The sequence below is a fragment of the Phaseolus vulgaris genome, chromosome 6 (genome assembly GCF_051622355.1).
Source record: "Phaseolus vulgaris cultivar YP4 chromosome 6, ASM5162235v1, whole genome shotgun sequence".
NCBI classification, from domain to species: Eukaryota; Viridiplantae; Streptophyta; class Magnoliopsida; order Fabales; family Fabaceae; genus Phaseolus; species Phaseolus vulgaris.
Window position 1 is genome coordinate 35,422,064 of NC_143503.1, and position 16,618 is coordinate 35,438,681.

The window sequence follows — 16,618 nt, forward strand, 5'->3', positions numbered from 1 at the left end:
AATACATGTAATAAATTGTTCTTGTGAAAATGGATATTAATATTGATGTTAATTTTTATTAAGTTAAAATTGATATATTATAACAATTTTCCTATTTTACATTAATGTTAATTTAATATACTTTTGTAATACAGGAAGAGTACGTGAGCAAAACCGAAAAAGAAAAAAAAAGAATATGGGGGTGGAAAAGTTTAAAACAAAAAGGTAGTTTCACTCCACTCATTCTGCCATTCTCAATTCAATGCAAATGTTCTCCCACTTTCTCTGTTTCCTCGTGAAACGTGCTTAACATTTTGAACCTCTCTTTCCTTCTTCATGCTTCACCAAATGGAGCAAAACGCAAAACTCTTCCCCTTTTTTCACCTCAAAAGATCCATGCTTTCTCTACTCTTCTCCCTACCCACTTCATTCTTCGCCTTCCTCCTTCTCCTCCTCCTCTCCTACAACGCTTTCACCGTCTTCTCTCTCCATCTCCCCAAGTCCCCTCTCCTACGCTCTGCTCCAACACTCTTCAATCTTTCATCTTCCGCCAATTCACCTCTCTTCAACAACTCCCTTTTGCCCCTTCTTCCAAACACTACTACTACTCAAAGCCTTTCCCTCTCCATTCAAAGGGCCAAGAGAGTGAAGAAGCACAAGCGTGGCCTTAGAAGTGTGCGCTCAGAACCTCGCTCCCCTGTTTCACTTTTTCATTCCAGACTCAAAACATTCTTCAACACCTCTTCTTCTTCTTCTCCTTGCCGGGTGAGGTTCTTCATGACTTGGATTTCTCCCTTGAAAGCATTTGGTGAGAGGGAGCTGATCTCTATAGAGAGCTTGTTCAAGTCTCACCCTGAAGCTTGTTTAGTCATAGTGTCAAAGTCCCTTGATTCTCACACTGGAACTCGAATTCTGAAACCGTTTGCGAGTAATGGCTTCAGGGTCATGGCCATTGCTCCAGATTTTGGCTACATATTCAAGAACACACATGCCGAATTATGGTTTAACCGTTTGAAGGAAGGGAATGTGAATCCCGGTGAGGTCTCTTTGGGGCAGAACCTCTCCAATTTGCTTAGACTTGCTCTGTTGTACAAGTTTGGAGGCACTTACATTGACTTAGATGTCATAGTCTTGAAGAGTTTCTCCAAGCTGAGAAACACCATTGGTGCACAGAACTTCGATGTCAAAACCGGCAAATGGAGCCGCTTGAACAATGCAGTGTTGATATTTGACAAGAAGCACCCTTTGCTTTTCAAGTTCATCGAGGAGTTTGCACTCACCTTTGATGGGAACAAGTGGGGGCATAATGGTCCTTACTTGATCTCAAGGGTAGTGTCTAGGGTGAATGGGAAACCGGGCTTCAATTTCACTGTGCTCCCTCCTTCTGCGTTTTATCCTGTGGATTGGAGAGGGATTGGAGGTTTGTTTAGAGATGAGATTCCCTCCAAATGGTTGGTGAATAAAATGGAGCAAATTCGCAAAGAAAGCTTTGCAGTGCACTTGTGGAACAGGCATAGTAGGAAACTTAAAGTAGTTAAGGGAAGCATTGTGGATAGTATCATCTCTGCTTGTTGCATCTTCTGCAACACTTAGCTTTCAAGTTTGCAGTTTTACTTTTGTTGATTAAATATTGTAATTAGTGACTTAGAATGATAGGTTTTAAATTAAAGTAGTTATAAGCAATGTTTGTGTTGCAAGTATAAAAAAATAAAAGAATATATTTGATAGAGTACAAGGAGGTTTGAATTTGGACCAATGTATGATCCTTTTTGTTGTATCTGTTCGAAAGATCTGAGAGGAATATGATGTGAAAATTTTCTGACACGTTCCTTCCCACTGAATGGTGAAGAGGGTGGCATGTTTAGCTGTGGTTTTGGCCTGCAGTTGACAAGTGAAAAGTAAAAGTTGATTGATATTTGTCTTGTTATTTGAGACAATTAAATTGTGAAAGTGATTTCTCAGCTTCCAATCTTAATAGAGCACCTACTTTTATTTCCATGTGACACTCGCCTTCTGTCCCAATCTCCTTGCTTTCATTTTTGCTAGTCATAGTTCTTGTGAATATGTTTAGGAAGATCCAAAGCAGCTTCTAAATCCAATTTACAAATTAAATGTTTGGCTCACTAATGGTTAGATAAAAGGTGAAAACGTGTGTTTAAGAATAGATGTGCAGCTGTTTAAGGTGCGAAATATGTAAAACCAATGAAACCAGATATGGAGGGTGTTAAAAGATACAAATCATGCAAGTTTGTTGTATTTTCTAAATTTAGAGTTCAGTCATGGTAATGGTAAGAGACAAGAAGGGTGTTTTTCGTGTATTGTACAGACAGGTGATTCACCTATTTAGTTCAAACACATACTTCTTGCCGACTCTCATCTTTAGGGGATTGGAAACAAAATTTGAGAAATTCTCATTATAGTATTAATAATCATTCTCCACTCTGTAACAGAAGAATGTATACTACAGAAGTGGAAATGGAACCACATCTCTGTAATGGTGGGTTTGTTCAATGTGGAGATTTCTTTCTTAATTGTTTATATCCCATAACATCTTCAAACATAAAACCCATAAATGCGATGTGGCTATCAACGTGAAGAGGTTGTTACTACGCCTTTATTTTGATATTTTCAAAGTTTCTTGCACTATTTATACATAATAAGGTTATAAAGAGTAAGATTTGGGTGTTATAAAACATCTATATTTGGAGTATCTTGACATATAAATGATACTGGGTCTTATACAAGTTATAAGAATAAAAGAAATTACTTTTTTATATTAAAAACTTTTATTTTGGAAAGATATTTTATAACATATCAAAGTGTATATATCATATACCAAATTACAATAAATAAGTCCTTAACAATCAATTTGGTCACAATATTCTTTGATATGGTGTCATTTCTTATTCCTTCATTTTAATTAGGGGTAACGAAGTGGGACGGGCCGTGCGGACCGGTCTGTGGCCCGTTGAAAAAAACGTGGGATGAGTTACTTATTTTAACCCGTTGACCCGCTTAGGTCCACTCTGCATAACCCGCAGCCCGTGCGGGTCAAGTGTGAGGTAGTGTGGGTTGACCCGCATAACTTTAAAATGTATAATTTTTTTTCTATACCTCCATATTTTCTTCATGTAGCCTCATTATTTTACATTCCAGAATTTTTAATAACATCTTATTACGCATGTTTTATGAAAATAATATTATGAGACCATTTACCTAATGCATCTGAATAAAAGAAATTCAAAATTTATATTTAAAAAATTATTTTTTTAATAAATATTTCTTATGCGGGTTGGCCTGGAGACCCGCAGGCTAACCCTTATGCGAAACCGGTTAGAAAAATCAGCCCACAAATTTTATGTGGGGCAAACCAACCCGGTCCACTATATGCCGGCCAAGTGCGCATGGGACAGGTCAATCCGTATTGTCACCCCTAATTTTAATCATAAATTTTATGTACAATTCATAAAAAATGGAAATATGTATTTGAATTTAAGTACAATTCATAAAAAATGGAAATATGTATTTAAAAAGTGTAAATTTAAAATAAAGTATTTTTTAAAAAAGTTTAAAGTAAGTAATATCACGATAAATATAATATTATATTGAATAAAAGATATCATCAAGAAACCATTTTAAAAAAAATGTAACCTGATATTATTAAACTAACAATTTACATTTTAAGTCAAACTCCTCTCATATATATATATATATATATATATATATATATATATATACTAAATTTCGAATAGGAGCCATGCCAAGTCTTATTTCTTATATACTTTTTGGTACAAACTATAGTAATTTAAATGAACAAATTACCGTACCAGTAATTGAAATTATAAGTACAAATATTTAAGAATCATTTACTTCCAAACCTAAATATTAATAGAAAATGAGGTGGGAAAGTACTAAAGTAGATAATTCCTTACCAAATTTGTGAAAAAAAACGAAGATTCAAAATATCAAAACTTAAAAAGGATCACATTTTCAAACTCGAGACAGATCTTAAATTTTACTTTAACTTTATTTATATATTTAGTATGTATTTTCTATGATATAATTTCTAATGTTTTTTTTACCTATTTATTTCATTTTTTTTTTTTAGATTGCACATCTCTTCGTATACTGAGACATAAATAACTCTATTCAACTGATAACAAGATTTTAAAAGTGAATTATTGTTATATTTTTATGCCTAAATTAGTATTGAACCGAGATAGTTAACTAATTATGTTATGTTCAAGGGTTAGTGAACAATCAGAAAGTTGAAATTGTTCACTTCTTTAGTAAACTAAGCAACAATCGCGCCATAGAAAAAAATAAAACAATGTATCCACGTGATGCGAAAGGGACAACACATTATCCACTATGGCTACATGAAACAGTGTATAAACTCATATCAACAAAGTGTTAAAAATAATCTAATACATGTTATAAACATTAATATATACAAGAGAACCATAGAATATAATACTATGTTTGGAATACCTAGGAATTTAGTTTAAAGATTTGGTGTGGCAACAACTCATGACTGCACCAGACGCTCTACATCTCCCATTTCCACCTCACTTTCTTGCAAATCATCTTCATCTTTAAACAGTACTTCGATTTCCTCCAAAGTCTTTCCTCTTGTCTCTGGAACACAATAATGAACAAAGACAACAGCACAACACGAAATAACGCCAAAAACAAAGAATGTTCCTGCTACTGTGATTCTGTGAGACACTGAGAGGAAGGACATGGAGACTGCACCACTGCTCACCCTACTTCCCACTGCTCCCAGAGCTGATGCTTGAGCTCTGAGTCTCAAAGGAAATATTTCACTTGACAAGACCCAACATATGGGGCCAATTCCTACTGAGAATGAAGCTACATTTCCACAAACTGCAAGAATTGCTAACGCAATCCCAATTTTCGCATGACTCAGAAGAGCCAGAGACAAGCTCAGGCTAAACAAACTTATTGTCATCCCAATTGTGCTGGCGTAAAGCAAAGGCTTTCTCCCCAATTTGTCGATAAGAAATATGGCTACCAAAATGAACAGAGTTTTGGTGAATCCAACAGCAACTGTTACAGCAAGAAGCTCAGAGTTGCCAGTGATCCCGGCGTTCTTGAAAATTGTGGGACTATAATACACAGTTGCGTCTATGCCTGTTATCTGCTGGAAACACTGAATGCCACACCCAGCTATAAGCATTCTTCTAACAGGAGGAGTAGGGCTCAATATTTCTTTCCAAACGGCTTTTGATTCATACTTGTTGTCAGTATTAACTGACCCAGCAGCTACCAGAATTTCTTGCAACTTTTCTTCAGCCTCCTTGTCACTCTCGGTTATCTTTAACAGCACAACTCTAGCTTCTTCAATCCTATTCTGCATCACTAGCCATCTTGGGGATTCAGGTATGACAAACAGTGCAAGAGCAATAACAACCGAAGGGAGAAGTCCAATTCCAAGCATCACCCTCCAATTTATATGTGCTGGAAGCCTGGAAAATGCATAGTTTGATATGTAGCCAAGAAGGATTCCAAAATTTATAAATATCTCAGGGAAAGAGGTAAGGGATCCCCTAGCAATGGCTGGAGAAATTTCGGCAATATAGACAGGTGTAATCATGACACCAAAACCTATACCCACCCCAGCCACGAGTCTTCCTATCATCAATACATTGAAGGATGGAGCAAAAGCCATAACAGCTCCACCTGTTTGGAAGACAACGGCTGCCAAACCAATTGTCCATTTTCGACCAATGGCATCAGATGTCTTTCCACCTGCTAAACTACCCAACAGGGATACTATGCTCAAAATTCCAACAAGTACTTCTTGCTGAACGTCAGATATATTCAGATCCTCCTGAATGAATATAATTGCTCCACTCATAACACCCACATCTGCAAAATGACAAGCAGACACAACCAACTACGGTCTTAGTTTTGGTTCCTATAAACTCGTTTATTTATGCAGTCAATATTATAAAATAAATCAATACACAACATAGCTGCAAACAAAGCACAAACCAATGGGTTCTCATCTAATAGTTGGACTAGGATTTAAGTTTTCTGCGTTCAATCCTTAGTGCTTGTCTGACAGTAAAATTATTCATCATATTCGAACACACATATCTGCTATCTGATACTATAAGACTAATCCATCTAGTCATACACACACATATATCTCTTCCGAGCCACTCTCAATTCTTGAATAATGAGCGACCATCGAAAAAGTTTCAACCTAAAAATAAAAAAACTGACAAACAACACTGGATTTTATATTCATCACTGTGATAGAGAGTTAACTTATCGAAGTCCTTAAAACAAGTATAGAATCTCACAAAAGACGATACCAAATCAAATCATTTTTCGTTTTTAGATTTTTTTAACTGACACGTATTGGGGAATATTTCGGGTGTAAATAAAATAAAATAACGGAATCGAATTATTAGACATAAAAGGAAGATAAGGAATTAGAATTGCCTACCATAGCCGAGAAGCACGGAATTGAGAGAGGCAAAAACGGCACATGCAAAGACATATTTCTTGGCCTGGTGCTTCTTGTTTTGCAGAACTTCATTGTCCTCAACTGGAACAGAGGTCACCATGGTGTATTTTGTTTCGGTACCCGACGGAATTTCAGATACCCCATCTCCGGTACAGTTCCTATCTTCTTGGACCTCAGATAACCCCATTCTACTCCTTCTCTTGTCTCGCCACCCTCGAATATTCAATAACAACAACAATAATAAAAGATAACATTCATTTGATCAAGTACCAATCACTGCTCCTTTGTCTGTATTGTCAATGGGCTATGTTGAACTCTTCTATCTGAAATGGGAAAGCGATTGAATGAAGAAGAAGAATTGAGGAGGAGAAACAGACACCCCATTGGAAAAATTAGTTTTCTTTGGATTTTGGGTGCAAAGAATTGTCGCATTATGGTGTGGAGGGTTAGTGGGGTCAACACAGTGTGCCTGTGGCTCTAATTTTCTTTCATTTCAAAGATACGTGTTTGAGATAAAGAAGGAAAAACGAAACATGTCCAAGGTTGTGTCGCTGTTGTTACTGATTTCCTCATGAATTCCGATTTAGACCTTGTATTTCTGAGCTGTGTGAAGAGGCTTCCACCGTCAGCGAGGGTATTTCTAGAAAGACAAAGTTGTTCAGTAAAACATTACAACTATAACTGTTATGCTTGCAAATTGTAGCAAGTATTTTTAACAGTGAGATGCACCTAATTTTTTTATAAGTAAAATATACTTATTAGTGTTGAACATAGTTTCTATATCATGTAAAAAAAAACATCATTAACATTACGTATTAGATTTGTATTTGACTGGTAATAATAAATCAGTTTAAAAGATTGTCACAACATATGAATATTAATAATGTGTATAGTTATTTCATATAATAAAATAAATGAAAACTTAAATTATAATATTTACCATGTTTATTTCAAAATAAATAATATCAGTGTAAGTATAGTATATAAATAAACATTTATTAATACATATTTGTTAAAAAGTTAAAATATTTTAAAGAAAGTAAAGTCCGAAGCATAACTGAAATCCATATTTCAAATATAGGGTTTTTGACCATGATGTGTTATTTTTTATTTTTTATTTTTTAACAAAATGGAGTCTATTTAAAAAAAATACAAATTTAGGCAAGTCGTGCCAATTTGACGCGATTTCTTATGCATAAATCGTCCCAATTTGACACGACTTTGTCATGTCATACTGAAGTCGTGTCAATTTGGCACGACTTCTGTCCTATCATAATGAAGTCGTGACAACTTGGCACGACTTCTGTCACTCCATCATTTTTTTGTTAAATTTTATTGTTTATATATTGGATATTAAGTTATATAATGTTAAAAATTATTTTGATACATAGTTTTTTAGGAGTGTTAGTTTTAAGGAATAAAAAATTGAATAATCATGTATGAATCATGTTTGAATTAAATGAATAAATACATAGATAAAGAAAATGAATGTTCTAAGAATATTATGAATGAAAAAATACATATATAAAGAAAATGAGAAAATTAATAATTAAACTTGAATTGAATTTTATTATTAAACTTGTCTGTGCAGACAATTGCTTCTATTGTGACATTCCGTTTTACAATATGAACATTTTTTTGTCTTATTTGGAATTGAATCATCAATTTTGTTACGAATGCGTTGAGTGCTAGGTCTTCCTGATTGATGTCGACGCATGATGGGGTCAGGTAAGAAATTTGGTCCCGTTTAAGTAGACCAATAATCATGATTTCGAACTGGATTAAATTGGACCTCATAAGCCTTTAAAATATTGTGCAGAATGTATACTGGGGCCACACACATTGTTACCTATAAATGACAAAATCGCAAAAGTCGTGCCGAATTGACACAACTTGCCTAAATTCCTAGGTATCCCAAACATAGTATTATTAGTAATTAAAGAGATTAACTTTTTTACCTTATATTTAAACCGTAAAGATTACTTATTAAAATGATATTAGAATTTATTATAATAATAATTTATAATAATAATTTGTTGGTTTTATTTTATCCACTATCACACTACCTAATATATAGTCTCATGGAGTTGAAAGACACTTAGCCATATACTTTAAAATAAAAATAAAAATACAATATACTATAAAATAACATAAAAACATTATAAAATATACAAATAAAAAATATTTTATTTTTTATTTTTTTATTATACAATTAAAAAAAATTATTTGAATTTATATATATTTTAGATTGTATCATCATAAGACATTCACAAATATAGAATAGACCTATAGATTATATAATTTGGAAGACATTCCCTATAAAGACTTATAGATTATGGAGTTAGAGGATGAATAAGGGGTGAATGAAGTAAAAGCCTTTATTGGGCTATATTTCTCTACAGAGCCCAACCTCAAAGCTCAAAAGGCCTAAATATCTCACAACGTTGCACGTGCCCAGGTTCGAAGACTGTTTGGGTGCCAAGTTATTATTAATCCGTTTTCGTCTCCTTCTTCGCGTCTCTCACCTCTCTTCACTCCGATTCATTGTTATCCCTCCAACTGAACTCTCTTGTTAATCGACTTTCTCGATTTCGCAAAACCCTTCAACGATGGCCGCGGAAACGCTTCCCTACCAGAATGGGAGCGTCGTTGCCAACTCCAATGACTCCACCGCCACGACCAAAAAATCGCGGGAAAGCGAGCGCCGTCGCCGTCGCCGGAAGCAGAAGAAGATCAACAAAGCGTCTGAGGCGTCGGTGCTTAACTCTGCCGAAGATAGTGACGACGCGAAAGAAACCACTGATTCAAATCAGGTTCTTGTCCATCTATGTTCTGTTACTTTAACGGTTTCTCAGGCTTTGGTGCGTTGTTTATTGTACCTATTCCTTTAGAGGTTCGTAATCGACAGCGGCTTTATTGCCGGAAAGGATAGTTAGATTCCGACTGTTTATATTTGTGTGTTCTTGCAACAATATTGCAGCGAAATTAGGGTTTTCGTACTTGTACTTGGCGTTTCAGAGTTTTTAGTATAGCGGTAGAATCTCTAGGGCTCTGTCGGGTGAAAGGGAGTTGGAGAGAATATAGCAAAATGATCTGTGTATTTGGACAAGACATGGCTCATGTACATGGAACGTGGGTTATTTCTCCCGTGCCAAACATTGCACTAGTTATTCTTCGGTTGCAGGTTCACTTTGTTTTGATCGAAGTTCTTAAACTGGAATAATCACTGTAATTATTGCAGTTTTTAGTGTCATGTTGTCAATTTTTAGTGTTTTGAAAGGTATTTAGGTGATTAGATCAGGTGTCGTAGCAGATAGTTGTTTCCTCTAATCATATATTGAAATTTCCCTGATGTCATTTGAAATATACTGTCGTTAGTGCACTTATTATGCCGTTATTTTTCTTCATTTGCAGGTTGTTGAACTAGTGGAGATTGAGTATGTACCAGAGAAGGCCGAGTTAATAGAAGGCATGGATGAAGAGTTTAGAAAAATCTTCGAGAAATTTAGTTTCGCTGATGTTACTGCTTTGGAGGTAAAGCTTATGTTTCAATTGTCTTCTTCTCGTTGTATCTTCTTTCTATACTGTTTGACTGGAGGTTTATTATCATTCAACTAGGATACTGATAAGAAGAATGGTTCGGAAGAGAATGCCGCTACTAATAAGAAGGCAGATTCTGATGATTCTGAAGAAGAAGAAAACGATAATGAGCAAAAAGAGAAAGGCATCTCTAACAAGAGGAAAAAGGTGTAGCAATTTGTAACATGTTTTCCTTTTTTGTTTATTCAATTTTTACTATTGTCTTCCTTTTGATAAATATTCTGAAATAAGTTTGGTTTCTTTGTTCAGCTTCAACGGAGGATGAAAATTGCTGAACTAAAACAAATTTGCTCAAGGCCAGATGTTGTAGAGGTAGGAACGTTCTGTGTAGCTTGTTTAGATTTAAATTGTTCAGCTTCCCTTCCCAGTTCCCACTATTAGTTTAGTCTCACGGTCACTCTTTCAAAGTCATGTAATTGTTCTATTGTTCCACTTTTAAGGTATGGGATGCCACGGCATCAGACCCAAAGTTGCTGGTGTTTTTGAAGTCTTATCGGAACACTGTACCTGTACCCAGGCATTGGTGTCAGAAGAGAAAATTTTTACAGGTTAATATGCATTCTAAATTTATAAATAACGGTTCAAGATGCAATGCAAGCATATATGATAATTGTAGCCTGCATGAGGGATGTAGTGATAGGGTGAGGAAGATAACGTCGATAAGGTTTCTCTTATCTGTATGTATATGGTGCTTGCAGGGGAGCTGCTGTGGCAATCACCAATCCTGGACTTGTAGGTGTTTGGCAATGGGCAACCTTGAGTCATTTCTCTTTTATTACCTTTATTAGATCAAATGGGAATATGTGGCTTGTATTATGTTGCATAATGGGGATCTACAATCATGACATTTTTGCATAATGTAAATGGGCATTTATTTGTGATAAAGATGCTAATAGTTCTGCTTTGAATTTTCAGATACCTTTCCATTGGGCTTAATGCTTGGGCTGAATTCCTCTTATCTTCAATTTTTATGACTGATATAATATAACTTAGCCAACTACATAGTGTATGTCCACATGAAAGTACTTATATCTCATCGAAGGTATTTTTTTTGGTTTTCAGGGTAAACGAGGTATAGAGAAACCACCCTTTCAGCTTCCTGATTTCATTGCTGCCACTGGAATTGAGAAAATCAGACAGGTAATACAATCTTTTACATATGCTTTTCAAGAAATCTCGTGTTTACGAGCTATGAATTTTTTGAGTGACCTACAAAATAAATGAATTTCCTTACAAATTTTACATGCTATTTGTGACCTTGAAACTACATTTTTCTGTAATATCATAAGCTATTACTGTTTTTATTCCTGATATTAGACTACAAGCTTCCCATTTGGGGAAGAATCTCTTTTTTATTTTAGAATTTTGTTATTTATATTTGATGGATTGATGGTTATTGGTTTTGATTAGAAGCTTGCATCCCTCCTAAGTATTGGTGTGTTTTCATAAAATTAGCACATTGTTAACTCATTGTAGCATGGATTGATAATATTGGGGATATTAACGGGGATAGCCTTGTGAGAGTGACTTGTGCTACATATAGTTTTCCTTTCACGTGTCCTCTCTAAAATTTTCTGTTCCCAACAACTTAACATTTGTATATTGTAAGTTTCTGTCTGATCTTTATATGTGTCTTTTAATTAATTTACCTAAATCCTTGCCGTAGTTGCTTTTTTAACTGTCATATGTTGTCTCATGCAGGCTTATATTGAGAAAGAGGACAGTAAGAAGCTGAAACAAAAGCAAAGGGAGCGCATGCAACCAAAAATGGGGAAAATGGATATAGATTATCAGGTTTCATTTGTGTTTTGCACCATTTGCATTGCTTATTTGGTTGTTTGTTTACTCAAGTGCCAGAACCATTTTCATTCTTTCTAATAGTTTTTCCTGGTTACTAGGTTCTTCACGATGCATTCTTTAAATACCAAACAAAGCCTAAACTGACATCTCTTGGAGACCTTTATCATGAAGGAAAAGAATTTGAGGTATTACCCAGCGTGGGAATATTTTAACTGCTATCAACTTCTGTTTTTGTTTCTGTTGCAACCATTTTCGTTTTAATATTGCTGTATTAACTTATGACTCAGAAAAGTGTTAAAATATTTTATTTATTTTTTAGTTGGGTGAGAGTCTTTAATTTGGAGCAGTAGGTCAATTTATTGATTAAGTTTAGCTGGAATATAGTGTTTGTAATTTAGGATAGGAATCTCTGTGTACCATCTCCACTCCTAGATAAGTGGAAATTTTATGAATGATGGAAGCTAAATAAAATTATTGCGGGGCTGTGATTCCACAAACTGAAAAGGAAATTTGAATATATAACAAAGGGATGAACTAAATCAGATTGAATAAAAACTAAAACAATGATTGGAGTACATCTCGCTGCAAAACTGGAAATTAATCTGTTTGTTTTAGTGGGGTCATCTTGGAATATTAATTTGTGGTGACTGGGTTAATCCAGTATGAAAGGAGGCAACTCCTTTGTGTAATCTGTTTTGCTTTTTTTGGTTGAGTAATAAATTCAAGAGTGAACCTTTTTCTGTAGTTTTTCTTTTCTTGAACCCTGAGAATATTAACAGAGCCTTGTTTTCACGGGCACATTTATCACCTTGACAATTCCTTTGGCTCATTTTTTTCCCTTTGCTTCTATATCTTTTGATAATGGGCCTATCAGTGGCATGCATAGTTGGGAAATATGTTATAAATGTCTTTTTCTCCTTTCATTTGTAATATTGTTTGGTAGGATGTTATGTTTTTTTTTTTGGGTTTGGATTTGAATTTCTATGAGCATTCAATTTGAAGTTCTCGTCTTAGACTTTGGATATCTTTGTTTGTCCTTTTAATAGAGGCGTTCATTCATTTGTTTTTAGTGTCAGGGTTCCTGGCATCCTGTCCAGTTTTAATTTGATTGTTAGATTTTATTTAAGCATATCTTTTGACTGAGATTGCTCTTATTTTATATGATGTCATTGCTTGGTGCACAGGTGAAGTTGAGGGAGATGAAACCTGGCATGTTATCTCATGAATTGAAAGAAGCTCTTGGCATGCCTGAGGGTGCTCCTCCTCCTTGGCTTATAAATATGCAGGTAATAACATTATATGTTTTTGACTTCTGGTGCAATTTTCATATTATTCTGTTTCTGGCCATTTGACCACAAATATGTTTTTTTAGAGATATGGTCCTCCACCCTCATACCCTCATCTGAAGATCCCTGGACTGAATGCTCCTATCCCCCCTGGAGCTAGCTTTGGTTATCATCCTGGTGGATGGGGCAAGCCTCCTGTTGATGAAGTATATATTTTTTTTACATATCTACTTGTGGATGGGACTGGATTATTTTTTTCAGCTAAGAGCCCCCCACTCTTTATCTCACTGACCTGTTTACTTGTGTTCATCTGAACAGTATGGACGTCCACTGTATGGAGATGTTTTTGGTGTTCAACAGCAAGAACTGCCTAACTATGAGGTTTGGTTTAAGGCCAGAGTTGAATTACCTTAAAGCTTATGGAATTCTTTCTTGTTTCATGTGGAATTTCGTTGGGTTCTTATGATGTGAAGTGAAAAACATTAACAGTATATAAAGTCTTATTGCTTGCCACCATTCCTATTATCTTGAACTCACAGTCCCAAAAGTTGTGCTGTTTGAAAGCTCACATGGTTTTTCATATAACATGCCACCTAAGAAGTCTTTTTGGGCTTGAGGCTTGATAATGCACAGACAGACCCACCCTACCCCCCTATTCTGGAAATTGACTTCTATTTATAAGAATTAGGATAGCTGGGATTAAACTCCTAGATCTAGTGGTCAGAGCCTCGATAGACACATATCCTATGTCATGAATCAATAATTCACGACGGTGAAGACACATTAATGGTTTTATATTTAACACAATAATATTTTTTTTTTGCAATATACTCTTCAGAGACTGTCCTGTCAATGCAATCTTTCTTTGTGTGAGGAATGTGTAAAGTTTACATAGGATTGCATTAATATATCTCATTTAACTCTCAAGAGACAGTCATGTCATTGAGTGAATGCAATCTTATCTGTCGTTTGGTAACGAATACAGATAATTGTTTTACATAGGACTGTTGCAATATATGTTGTATAAAATGTTTCTTAAATTCATTGTGGTATTCCATTTTCATATTTAGTGTTCTCACTATGCAGGAAGAGCCAGTTGACAAGACCAAACATTGGGGAGACTTGGAGGAGGAAGAGGAAGAAGAGGAGGAGGAGGAGGAAGAAGAAGAAGAAATGGAGGAGGAGGAACTTGAAGATGGTATTCAGTCAGTTGATAGTCTGTCAAGGTATTGTTATTTTACCATTTTATTTTCTTGTTTATATATTATGATGGTAGCATGGACGTTTTGAACTGCCTGAGAATCAACATTTTTTTGGTGATCTGCATTACCATTCTTCATGATAAAACTTTTGAAAATCATTTACAAATGATTTGGCATATGATTATGTCTTTGGATTAGCCAATTTTGTCACCTAAAGCACTATCAAATCTTTATGAAGAGAATGAATTTTGCCCCAAAGATTTAATCACAACCAAATATGCACTAGCTAAACATTTAAGAAAACAAAAACTATCGAATGATGGTTAAGAATTTATGTAATGGGTTCCTAGAATTTATAAAACATTTAGCAAACAGAAAAGGAAACAGGAATGAAATGATGATCAAGAATTTGTAAAATGGCTTTGTAGAGTTTAATTTGAACATTTAATATTTCTGGTTTCCAATTGTTACACTGAAGTTAATGATTGGTTGGTATTAAATATATGGAACATTTACCACCCAAAATGAACTAATCTTATGGATAGAATAGTTAACAGATATTTGAATGTAAATTTCTTGTACCATTGTTGTGCTCATGATTCTCCCTTTAATATTTTGGGTGTACGTGTGTGGACTGATTTGAGAAGAGTTTTTTTTTTTTGTGGCGGTTGATTATGTACTGCTCCTTTCATCTCATCTCTTGATTATTTTCCTTTACATTTTTCACCTCAGCACTCCCACGGGAGTGGAAACACCTGATGTTATTGACCTCCGGAAGCAACAGAGGAAGGAGCCTGAGAGGCCTCTTTATCAAGTGAGTGTATTTTATTGCTGTTTTTCATTAGCCTTGGCTTCTGATTTGACTTGCTATGTAATTATCGTTTTGTTGTTTTCTATGTAGGTACTTGAAGAGAAGGAAGAAAAAATTGCTCCTGGAACTTTGCTTGGAACCACACACACGTATGCTATACTTGCACCTACCTTTTTATTATTATTTGAATAGCATTATTTTTCCCTCCTCGATTGTGTGTTGAGTTGCCACGTTTTTTCTCCACTCTGCAGTTATGTTGTTGGCACTGGCGCACAGGACAAGTCTGGGGCTAAAAGGGTAAGAATTTTTTCTGTGGTTGGTTGGTTGTTTATGATGATGCTATCCGTTTTGTTTTCAAGGGTAGCATGTTTCATGCGTTCTGGTTATGGCACTTTCAGGTTGATTTGCTTAGAGGTCAGAAAACAGATAAAGTGGATGTCACTTTACAGCCTGAAGAGTTGGAAGCAATGGAAAATGTTTTGCCAGCGAAGTATGGATTTTATCTTTTCTAACTTTTTAGAGTTGGTTAGTTGGGTCAGGTTTGAGGAAGTGATTTCTTACCTCTACTGGATACAGGTACGAAGAAGCAAGGGAGGAGGAGAAGTTGCGTAGTCAGCGTGAAGATTTCAGTGATATGGTTGCAGAGGTGTGTTACATTCACCCTTCAAATCGTGTACATACATGCATATTAGATTTTCTAGTTGTAAATGTGACTTAGGTAATGTTATCTGTCTGGTGCAGAACGAGAAGAAGAGAAAGAGAAAGATGCAAGAAAAGGAGGGCAAGTCAAAGAAGAAAGACTTTAAGTTTTAGGGTGCGCCTTGTTCGTCTATTGCTGGAAAATGGGGCTGGGCTACCCTCTACTGGGGCAGTTCTCACATCCCATGAGCTGAGAATATGTTGTTAGCAGCGGTTTAACGCGACTGTATTTTATTGGCTGGAAGTGAAGTGTTAATGTTTTGGATAGGAGGAATATATATGTATGAGGACTCTACGCAGAGCAAGTGGTAGTCAGCTTTAATTCAAAATTCAATACAATGAATTCAATCCTTCCAAGGCTTTACAATACATCACCGCGCTACCTTCCACATAATTTGTTGACCCCAATCACCGTCTTATTTTGCTTCTTTCCCCTTATTCTATTAATATTTATGCCAATGATTTCTTTTATTGTTTTAGGAGAAAAAATTAGGATAATTGAAGAGAGTATTTGATTGAACGGTACTGTCTTGTTTGGGTGAGAAGAGTAATTGAGAGGATGAAAGTTGTGATGAGATAAGTTGTAAAATAAAATTGAAAGCCTAGTTTTTTAGAGTAAAAAAAAGTGAAAAATAGAGAAAAAAATGTTTTAAATATTGTATAATTTAGATGAAATTAATAAGATATAAAAAGATAAATAAAAATATCCGAGAAAGAAATAAAATTTAGGTTTTATTATCTT

The 16,618-nt window shown here is 35.1% G+C and overlaps 3 protein-coding genes across 4 annotated transcripts; 2 read left to right on the forward strand and 1 right to left on the reverse strand.

The window, feature by feature from the left end:
* The first annotated feature begins 232 nt into the window (after nt 1-232).
* LOC137832621 (alpha 1,4-glycosyltransferase family protein) lies at nt 233-1,977 on the forward strand. The gene has a single exon (XM_068640887.2). It carries the CDS (start codon nt 316-318, stop codon nt 1,570-1,572), a length of 1,257 nt encoding a protein of 418 aa, XP_068496988.1. The 5' UTR covers nt 233-315; the 3' UTR covers nt 1,573-1,977.
* Nucleotides 1,978-4,320: 2,343 nt separating this feature from the next.
* LOC137832622 (putative polyol transporter 4) lies at nt 4,321-7,005 on the reverse strand. Its single transcript, XM_068640888.2, has 2 exons — nt 6,458-7,005; nt 4,321-5,871 (listed from the first exon to the last, which is right to left on the reverse strand). The coding sequence occupies exons 1-2, from the start codon at nt 6,663-6,665 to the stop codon at nt 4,508-4,510; spliced, it is 1,572 nt and encodes a 523-aa protein (XP_068496989.1). The 5' UTR covers nt 6,666-7,005; the 3' UTR covers nt 4,321-4,507.
* A 1,919-nt stretch (nt 7,006-8,924) lies between these two features.
* On the forward strand, nt 8,925-16,284 carry LOC137832623 (proline-rich spliceosome-associated (PSP) family protein). 2 transcript variants are annotated; one of them, XM_090304100.1, is made up of 19 exons: nt 8,927-9,291; nt 9,893-10,012; nt 10,097-10,225; nt 10,328-10,390; nt 10,519-10,626; nt 10,777-10,810; nt 11,141-11,218; nt 11,780-11,872; nt 11,977-12,063; nt 13,063-13,164; nt 13,251-13,370; nt 13,483-13,545; nt 14,251-14,390; nt 15,099-15,180; nt 15,268-15,326; nt 15,429-15,474; nt 15,576-15,667; nt 15,754-15,823; nt 15,919-16,284. In XM_090304100.1, the coding sequence occupies exons 8-19, from the start codon at nt 11,834-11,836 to the stop codon at nt 15,988-15,990; spliced, it is 972 nt and encodes a 323-aa protein (XP_090160226.1). In that variant the 5' UTR covers nt 8,927-9,291; nt 9,893-10,012; nt 10,097-10,225; nt 10,328-10,390; nt 10,519-10,626; nt 10,777-10,810; nt 11,141-11,218; nt 11,780-11,833; the 3' UTR covers nt 15,991-16,284. The 2 variants fall into 2 exon arrangements, with proteins under 2 accessions (XP_068496990.1, XP_090160226.1); XM_068640889.1 differs by lacking the exon at nt 10,777-10,810 and having other exon boundaries at nt 8,925-9,291.
* Nucleotides 16,285-16,618: the final 334 nt, after the last annotated feature.